The sequence below is a fragment of the Littorina saxatilis genome, linkage group LG1, assembly GCF_037325665.1.
Source record: "Littorina saxatilis isolate snail1 linkage group LG1, US_GU_Lsax_2.0, whole genome shotgun sequence".
Lineage (NCBI taxonomy): Eukaryota > Metazoa > Mollusca > Gastropoda > Littorinimorpha > Littorinidae > Littorina > Littorina saxatilis.
In genome coordinates, this window is record NC_090245.1 from 85,344,812 (window position 1) to 85,355,447 (window position 10,636).

Genomic DNA, 10,636 nt, shown 5'->3' on the forward strand with positions numbered 1-10,636 from the left:
TTCGATTCATTTTGTGCACATGTGTTAGTGTTACTGTTTGTGTGTGTGTGTGTGTTTGTGTGTGAATGTGTGTGTGTGTGTGTGTGTGCATGAGTCTGTACTCGTGTGTGTGTGTGTGTGTGTGTGTGTGTGTGTGTGTGTGTGTGTGTGTGTGTAAGAAAGAAAGAGAGAGGGAGGGAGTGAGGGAGAGAGAGAGTGTGTGTGTGTGTGTGTGTGTGTGTGTGTGTGTGTGTGTGTGTGTGTGTGTGTGAATGTCTGAAGAGTTCGGGTCCAGCGCGAGCGTTTTTTATTGTGGGACATGTGTTCCTGCTCAGTAGTAGCTGATAGCTCGTAAGATATGGTCACTGCAGACACTGGTGCTAATAATGTATACTTACTCACTAGGTGAGATTTCCTAAGACCGACACTGTGACTTGCTGATCTGCGTACCTCACTACTGCAGCCACGCCAGAAGAAAATATAGTCACTTCTATATTCAGACACACACACTCGTGCGCACACACAAACACACGCACATTCTCTCCCCCTCTCGGACCCTCACACATTCTCTCTCTTTCTCTCTCCCTCCCCCTCACACACACACACACACACACACACTTTCAAGTCTTTATTTCACTTTCCTTGCAATAATACAATAGCAGACATGAGGTGAACGCTACACTTAGTTGTTGTAACTCTTCCAAAAATAGTTAGCAGCTTGCAGTCTGTCACTTGTCAGATTTTATGTCAATCATTTTTGCCAGAACTATCCTCAGTCTTAATAGTTTATCTGAATGCTTCGTAATTATTTTTCACTAAGAGTTATAAGTTATCACTAATGTTGAATAAAACTTTTAAAAAAAAGTAATATATTTTGAATATCAATCAATCAACAGGGCCGGACTACCGGGGGGGGGGGGGTTATGGGGGTTGCGCAACCCCCCCCCCCCCCTAGCCTAAACATGTACCTCACTTATTTAAAACATTTTTTATTCTTGTTTATTTTATGCCGTTTCATGCAAGGAGCGACCATTTTCCTATCTCAGAATATGACCTACCCATCAGCTTCAGGGGGCTTCTCCCCCTGACCCCCGCCAGGGGGATCATCCCCCTGGACCACCACTGGAAACCACCCCTCCTCTTAGCTTAGTCCGGCCCTGATCAATTAACCTTTTTGTCCCCCCCCAAAAAAAGGGTTTTAAACAGCAGTCTCCAACAGAGTTGTTTGTTTAAAGTTGCGGCGCAGACAATGCCTAGATGCACTGGCACATTTACCATAATATTAATAGGAAAAATAAAGGCCAAATAATACATCATTTCAAAAAACTTTTGTGCCAGCTAAAAAAAATTACAATGTTACCGTTACGCAATCAGGAGAACATTTTTTTCATGTTCCAAAAATGTGAAAAACTTTCTGCCAAATCTTGTTTTTAGTATCATTTCAGGAAGAAACGGAGTCGCTGACTCAAGCAATAAACAACACATTTCTTAAATTTGATGAAGCTTCTTCTTCAGCGTTCGTTGTTGATGGCGATACTAAATCTCCAGTCCGGGTAGGTTGACAAAGTGAATAGGTTTCCGGATGTCGTCAAAGGTCCCCAGGGTTTGGTATGCAGGGAAAACATTAATGAAGCTGAAACACTTTACTTTACTCCACTTTGAGTGCATTCATTAACTATAAACGAAATCCATTTACATAAAGATAAACGTTAATCGGTAACATTTATAATTGCTTGTCCAAGAAATATTCCAATAAATCCCACAAACTCAAGCATGTCTTACAAATAATTTCAAATTTCACAAGGACACATAGACATGCAGGGACCCTACACCAGACATCACAATGATGGTCAACCCTTTAATGCAAACATTTCTTCAGATTCCATTGACGTCCAGTAGATCCGTATTGTCCCACGGACAAGTATTCTCAAAAAGTAAACAGATAAAACTTGTATTCCCATCACTTCCTTGACCAGGAGAAACTTAACTGAGACAAAACAGCTGTTTGTGAGAAGAGGAGGTGGTGGTGGTTGGGGGTGGGGGGGGGAGGTGGGGGCCAAGAAAAGAAATGGAAATAAACTTCATATCCCCTCTTTTGATCCAAAGGGGAAAAAAACCCATATGTTTGTCATCTTCTGCTTCGTCCTATTCATCAAAAGGTAACTGCTGTTATGCACATCTTAAACAGTTTATTGCTATATTTTGTACACACCCCTAATCTTAAAAATACTGGACTTGATGGTCTATAAATAAAGAATAAATTATACTTTTTTTATTTTCATTTGTACCCCTCCTTCCACAGCTGATTATCTCAAAGTCAAAGGATTGAGGGACTGCATCATGAACTTGTATACCTTGTATTGTTTGTTATACTTGTCCTTTTACCATTGAATGGGACAACAGGAAATTCACCTTCTCCAAACAGTCACATATGCGCAATGTATCAAGGTCACATTACATGATTCATGCATTAAGAAAAATTAACTAGCAAAAACATGTCACAGCATTATTACGCTTGACAGCTGAACCGACTGCTTGATATTGCCTCCTGACATTCTCATAATCATTAAATACTTCAATTTTCTACAATGTTAACATGTATTATAATACATGTAACGCCTTGCAAAAGCACCACATCTCCATAAACCTCTTGTACTCATAAAATGTTAAAATAATGTAAACTATAAAAACAGAAAAAATAATCGTTCTACTTACCCCTTTAAAATCCAATCATAATAGTAACATTGGTCTTGCTTTAATCCATGTTTTTCAATACATTTGCTTTGGGTTTGTTTCCTTCCAGAAGAGTGTTTCACATCTTCTAACAAAAGATTTCAAATTGTCATAAAATAAAACATAAACATGTACAAGTATTGTTAACCATTCAAATGACCACATACATGTAATACTTCACTCAGTATTAACACAGGTATTAACCATTCCTAAAATATCTATTTACAATTGTTTTTCATTGCATTTATTTCATTGGCATTTTCAAACTTTATCGATCTCTTACTCACAAAAGAAACACCATTTATGCATATTTTGTTTGTTTTTGCTGAAAAAAATATTCAGAAACAATGCACAACAGCTTGATGCTATTGTAGGACTCATAGATAATCCACTCTCAGAATTTCAATAAAATTCCATTTACAGCTACAGTGGAACCCCCATATCGGCACACTGTTGAAATCCAAGTTCAACAAAAAAAAGTCTTACAAGGACTTGCAAAAGATTAACACACATTTACAAGGGGAAAAAAGGGTAAAGCAACACTTTTACTGCAAACTATTACCAGGGATAGCAGCCTGAAATTCCTGGAAGAAATTCCTGAAGAATAATATACCAAACTAGCCAAATGATCATAATTCTTTCAAATGGAGACATAAATAACTGATCACTGTTAGACATATTATTTACGATTGGTTGGTTGGTTTTCTTTTTTTAACGTCCCTTCAACTGATATGGCTATCCGGGAACGATGCAAGTTTTTGCCTTTCCAAGTTCACATAATATTAACGCATTGTTCAGAATAATATACATCCTCAAAAACATATGTATCTAACATTTAAGAGCCATACCTTACATAAAAGGATAAGAAGGAGACAAACAGATGGCGTCTAGAAAGCATACAAATGAAGAGCATTTCATGAAACATAAAACAACATATTATTAATCATTAAGAAAAGACAAATATTCACCTATTCAGCATCAAAATCAATTAATGTTTTGCTCAAAATTTGCTTAAAATTAGTTAAATTGTGTGTGTTTAAATAAAATATAACAGAAAACAAAACAACTGATAAGTGTAACCTAACAACAGAGGGAAAAGTCTGCTTAAAGGTTCATTTCCTCCAAAAAGACCACAACAACAATATTTTGCACCACAGAAGATACATGTTGGAGAGAACCATTTAAATGATTGTATTTGTTTTTAAGAGCATTCATGTATCACAGATATTATTCATAATCACGAGGAAGATTCTGGACTGACACTAAAAATAAATGAAAGTGGGAGCAGCTAGTAACTGTTTAAAGGCAGACAGACATTATAGTACCTTTTCTAGTGTGACAGAAAGTTTTAAAAAAAGTCTGAAATATCTCAAATGTTAAATGGAAAATCTGAGTAAGTGTTGTACCCTACACAAAACATCTCAAAATTACATGCTGTCATTTACAGTGGATAAAAGTAGAATTCAAGCACACACTATTTCACTGTTCAGAACTGTAGGCTTGCCAGTTTTGATGCAAAGTGTGAACGTTATATAAGCCAAAGCGTAGATAATTTCAAATCACGTCTGACTGCATATTTGTTTGGGCCTCAGTTTTGCCCCAAAATGTGGTTTCAAGCATGAAAGATGATGCAGGTAAATAAGCAATTGCTGTTCCTTGTGACAAATTAAACGTTTGTACAGAATAATGAATAAGCAATAATGGCAATATAGAAAGGCGGTTTCTTCAGGTTCACAGGTACTCCATTCTCTGAAAATGGTTGTAAAGCATAAGCAATATATTTCACTCTTATAACTATTTTCTTCACCTGTACAATAACTTTTTATTTACACAATCACCAGGACGGGGATATAGCTCAGTTGGTAGCGCGCTGGATTTGTATTCAGTTGGCCGCTGTCAGCGTGAGTTCGATACCAGGTTCGGCGGAAATTTATTTCAGAGTCAACTTTGTGTGCAGACTCTCTTCGGTGTCCGAACCCTCCCCCCGTGTACACTACATTGGGTGTGCACGTTAAAGATCCCACGATTGACAAAAGGGTCTTTCCTGGCAAAATTGCTTAGGCACAGTTAATAATTGTCTACCTATACCCGTGTGACTTGGAATAATAGGCCGCGAAAGGTAAATATGCGCCGAAATGGCTGCAATCTACTGGCCGTATAAAATTTCATCTCACACGGCATCACTGCAGAGCGCCTAGAACTGTACCCACGGAATATGCGCGATATAAGCCTCATTGATTGATTGATTGATTGATAATCAAGTGCCAGCACTGATTTGAAAAGGACATGTTAAACATGTATAAATAACATTGACATAAAAACACATTATGCAAGCAATTGCAAAGTTTGCTGCTCACAAATGAAGTATTGAACCTCAACACAAAAAAGCAAGGGGAAAACAAGAGTCTCATATTGAAAGGCATTTGAAAGACAAAGCAAAACCAACTAATAAAGCCTAAGCGCAGCACAGCTGTGCTGTCTGCAGGAAAAATGAAATAACATGCCTTCACTTTGCTGTGTGCAGCGTTCAGTCGTATCAGTGAAAGGAGTGGCATCTGCAACTCATTTAACTTAGTCCCACAAAGAATGTCTCCGTGGTGTACCGCATTTCGCTTAATCCGACATGAATTTGCACAAGAAGTAACACAAAGTGTGAAATGGTGCCAGAGATCCAGACTGGAACCCAGTTTCAAAGAAAATATCGTCAGACTTTTGATGCCGTCACTGGTCATTGAATGTGTCATTGCCAGCCAGCTAACCACCGTTGACAGCAGGAGACGCAGTGTTCTAGTACTCAAAGCAAATCTCTTAATGCAGCAAAATTTGCTGCGTGCAGCTGGGGGCAGTATTTGTTAATACGGCACACAACTGCACTCTCAACGGTGTGAGTGTCACAAACTGCTGTTTGGAGTCTTCCGACGCCAGATCCCAATGATTGTAAGCCGCTATTGTACAGCAGTCACTAAATGACTAGATCAGTAGGCTACCGGCATATAATAAAACCGAACGGGTCTTGACTTATAGTGTCCAAATCAGTTTTAGTGCAAGTGGTTACTTTGAAAGGACAGACTTTTTAACAGAAGCAAATACAAGTCATCAGAAACATTTCAAGATTATGCAAAATCTCCAGCAGAGGTAAAAGTCACTACTCGTGTGGTTTGTATGTCTTCGCACTCTACAGTTCTTACTTGACTTGACTTGCCTTGCCGTCAGAGTTTGAGGCCCGTAAGCGCCTGTTACGCTATTTTGGTAGAACTTTACATGTCCCGCAGTTTTTGTTGGAGCTGTTTTATCTGTTCTTCAATCTTTTTCTTTTCTTCGTCTTTGTCTGCATTTGCCGCTAGGTGAATCGGCTGTGATTGCAGATCATTCCTGCCGGGAGAAAGCGAGGCGTAAGCTCCATCGGGCGAACACCTACCATCCCTTCCACTTGCCACAGTGACTGTGGCTGCTCTGGCGCTCTCATCTTTGACTGCTTGCACGGGGGAATTAGCAGCAGCAGAACCTGCAGCAAGCTGAGCGACAGAAGTTAGACTCTCTGTAGAAGGCTTGGGATCTTGACCCGATGGGCCAGGGTTTAGGGCTGGAGGATCTGGAAACATAGATTGTTGGTTCGGATTTAGGCCTTGTGGGCCAGACAGCTGGAGTGGCTGGGTTGCATCCTGGGTCTGTAGGCCTTGAGAGACAGAGGAGTGCGGTGGAGTTGGCCAGGGACGCTGGTTGTCGGAAGCATTCTCGAAAACCTCTTCTCCATTTCTTTCGAGTTCCTCGCCGTTGTCATACATCAAGTCGCTCATAGCAAGGCTGTGACCCTTTAGGCTGTCATGTGCTTGAGGTTCTTGCGACGACTCACTGTGGTAGTCTCCGGCAAGCAGTTTCGGTTCCGTTTCGTCTTGAGAAGCCAGAGACTGCAGACTGCTAGTAGAAGAAATGGACGGGTTCATAACTTCTAGATTATCATCCGAGGGAAGACTGCGCATGCCTTCTCCTTGCTGTCTCTGCACTGGGCCACTGAATTGGGTGACAATTTTACCTCTGCCGTTGTTGCTTGGAAATTGGTTGCAAAAAAGCTTTAGCAGCTTCTGGTGTGCGTGTTCTTCAACTTCCCAGTTTGGGCCAAGTTGTAGTCCATGGAGAGAGCTCGAGCTTGGTAGACTAGAACTTCCACAGGACGGACGTTTTTGACCTTTAATTTTTAACTTGATAAATCTGTCAGGAATTTTATGTATAATCGCAACATCTCCAGAGAAGTTGCCCATAGCATCTACATGGTAGTACTCTTCAGTGCAAAAAATCAGCCTGGCACTCGATATTGCATCGTTCAAATTTTGAACCATGGTCTTCCCCGGATGGGAAAAACTCTCCATCGTCAGAATGTCTGGCCTTTGGCCATCACCAATGTCCAGTTTTTGCACATACTCACAAAAGCAATGTGCTGAAGGTAGCTCATCCTCGCTATGGAGGACAAGCCCATCGTGTATAAACTGCCGATATTTCTCCGTATTAGACATGACTCGGTTGACTTGGTTGACTCGAATGACTTGGTTGCTCCAACTTAAATCAGTTGTCAGGGGTGGTCTTCAAGTCTGCACAATATGGCACACCAGCAGATTCCTGCACACACAGGCGGTAGTTTTGACTAACTTTATATTCCTTTAAAAAAAATAATTTTCAAACTTTTGTTGTGTAATACTGTGCATCTGACGCAGACAGTTCCGCTCAGATTTTTCACAGGTCGTTCTTATTGTAAAATGCATGTGCAATAGATGTACCGTACCATACCATTCCATACCATACCACACCATACCATACCATATACCACAGAACAACAAGATAAAATACAAACCAATGCAATATTGTACAAAACGCTCAAGTTAAAAAATTGTTAAGCCTCCAAGTCCGAGCCAAGCTCAAATGCAATACCAAAGTCCGGGCTTCGTCGAAGATTGCTTGACTCCAAAATTTCAATCAATTATTTGATCGAAAAATGAGGGCGTGACACTGACAGTGCCGCCTCAACTGTCAGTAAATGCCGGATATGACGTCATCAAAGACATTGATCGGAAAAAAGAACTGACGCCGATGTCACGAACTAAAAACTGCCTGAACATTCGTTATCATTGCGGTCAATGCGCATGCGCTAACATGGGGAGATTAATCAGGTCGTGAACAACCTAACCCCAGAGACATACATAACCCTAACCCTTACCCTATACCTTAGCCTAATCCTAACCCTTACCCATGGTTCGTTCGGTCAAAGGGTCGCATTTTTAAGTCCAAGATTGGCGCATGCGCATTGACCGCAATGAGAAGGATTGTTCAGCAGAGGTTTCAGTTCGTGACACCCGGGTTGTGTGCGATAGTAGGTGTGTTGCGACCGTGGTTGCGACCCATCTCGTCATCGGCGCTTTTCCGGAAATGACCTGCGCTTTGTTGGAATTCCAACAATGGCCGCCATTGTAGGAATTCCAACTTTGCGCTACGCGATTCTAGAAATGTACCGCGCGCATAGTGAGAATTCTGCTCTTTCTTAGAATGCGATGTAAAATGATACAAGTCATGATGGCCTATGATGATCCTTGTGTTTTAAAGTGATCAATGCTTAGTCTTGAAAAAGCAGATGCATTGTATAACGCACCAAACCAACCGAATTACAAAAAGCAAAAACGTTTTGATAACTTCGGCGGGCTGTAACAACACAGTTCAACGATCCATCCCACTCGACCAAAACGCACCAATTTTACGTAATATTGTTAACGTTTCAGATCTTACATTTTACAACAACAAAACCACAACAAGAGTGTTCCAATTGAATATAACTTATTACTGGTAACTACCGATTGTAATAATTTTTTGTTCAGTCGTAACTGATTATATATTAAACTCACACAGTCTCTCTGGGCTGCAAAGACAGCATCACGTCCCTTTACTGAGTAGGCTCTTGTCCCTGCATGGTAATCTAGGCTCTTGAAGCGTAATGTGCAAGTCTGTGCGCTATATTAATTGATGTGATTGATTGTTGCAAAATGTTGATTCAAATTCAGTAAAGATGATTTCAGCCTGTTGTAACAAACTAACACTCTACTCTGAGAAAAAAATCATTGTGTTCAAAATAGCCTGATCGAGACAGCAGCACTGACTTGCTAGCTGCATGCGCTGAGTGTACCCCTACCCCCCACCCCCAATTCAAGACTTCCCCCGTATAAGACCTTGCCTTTTCATATACCTTGTTCATGACCTGTGAAAAGGGTATACTTGTTTGTGCCAGTCGAAGGGTTGCCATTTCAAGAACGAGGCAGCTCGTTTCTGGAAATGCGGCGCTTTGTTGGAAATCAAAAGAGGTTTCGGGAAATCCCGATTATTCCAACTCTGCCCCGGATTCTTACTTTGCGCCCGACAGGGTTGACAGGTGCTGATCGAGTGGCCGCCCCTCTTCTTGTCAACACTGAACTAATTTGTGTTGCAATACATTTCTAAGAAAGTGGTATTGTTTTTGTTGCTCTTGGTACTCTTATTTTGGGCCTTGGTGTCATCTACGTCAGTGTGTGTGTGTGTGTGTGTGTCACGTGTGTGTGTGTGTGTGTGTGTGTGTGTGTGTGTGAGAGAGAGAGAGAGAGAAAAAGAGAGAGAGAGAGAGCGATTATAATCTATGACTGTGTGCTTACGTCAGCCAACACTGAGGTGTATCTGCCTTCACGACCGGGATCTTCCCTGTTTTCAAGTTCACACTTTTATCATAGATGCAAGTTAATAGTAGCCTACTTTCATCGAATTACTACTAACCTGTCCAGCATGCAGAAAGCGACGAACTGTATCCTATACAACACTCAAAATTGTGACGTCCATCCTGTAGATGAATCATCGCATGGACCCACAAGAACTGGTTAACACACTGCACACCAAGATCTGTCCAAGAATAGACACAAACTAACGTAAGGACGATAAGCTCAATTCGGGAATTTCCGATTCTTTTAAAATACCACTCAGACGACCATGATCGACACTTGTTGTGACGCGTTATGGATTATTCACATCTCACACTAGTATTAACCACTGCTTTTTACATTTAGTCAAGTTATGACTAAATGTTTTAACATCGAGGGGGGAATCGAGACGAGGGTCGTGGTGTATGTGTGTGTGTATGTGTGTGTGTATGTGTGTGTGTGTGTGCGTGCGTGTAGAGCGATTAAGACCAAACTACTGGACCGATCTTTATGAAATTTGACATGAAAGTTCCTGGGTATGATATCCCCATACGTTTTTTTCATTTTTTTGATAAATGTCTTTGATGACGTCATATCCGGCTTTTCGTGAAAGTTGAGGCGGCACTGTCACGCCCTCATTTTTCAACCAAATTGGTTCATATTTTGGTCAAGTATTGTTCGACGAAGCCCAGACTTCGGTATTGCATTTCAGCGTGGTGGCTTAAAAATTAATTAATGACTTTGGTCATTAAAAATCTGAACATTGTAAAAAAAATATTTCTTTTATAAAACGATCCAAATTTACGTTCATCTTATTCTCCATCATTTGCTGATTCCAAAAACATATAAATATGTTATATATTGGATTAAAAACAAGCTCTGAAAATTAAATATATAAAAAAAAATTCAAAATTAAATTGTCGAAATCAATTTAAAAACACTTTCATCTTATTCCTTGTTGGTTCCTGACTCCAAAAACATATAGATATGATATGTTTGGATTAAAAACACGCTCAGAAAGTTAAAACGAAGAGAGGTAAGAAGAAGAAGACCTCCGCACACCAGTATACGCTGCACGGACACGCCCTCGAGAATGTCACCTCCGCGAAATACCTTGGAGTGACAGTGCAAGCAGACCTGAAGTGGGATATTCACATCGACACCATCGTGAAGAAGGCCAACCAGACCCTTGGATTCCTTCGCAGGAACCTCAAGATAGG

The 10,636-nt window shown here is 40.6% G+C and overlaps 1 protein-coding gene across 1 annotated transcript; it reads right to left on the reverse strand.

Annotated features, from left to right (window-relative positions):
• Positions 1 to 592: 592 nt before the first annotated feature.
• LOC138982346 (uncharacterized) lies at positions 593 to 9,638 on the reverse strand. Its single transcript, XM_070355600.1, has 2 exons — positions 9,496 to 9,638; positions 593 to 7,326 (listed from the first exon to the last, which is right to left on the reverse strand). The coding sequence occupies exon 2, from the start codon at positions 7,221 to 7,223 to the stop codon at positions 5,970 to 5,972; it is 1,254 nt and encodes a 417-aa protein (XP_070211701.1). The 5' UTR covers positions 7,224 to 7,326; positions 9,496 to 9,638; the 3' UTR covers positions 593 to 5,969.
• Positions 9,639 to 10,636: the final 998 nt, after the last annotated feature.

What these genes read in the sequence shown, in the direction of transcription:
- LOC138982346 (XM_070355600.1), bottom strand. Translation starts at nt 7,223, where the DNA reads ATGTCTAATACGGAGAAATATCGGCAGTTTATACACGATGGGCTTGTC.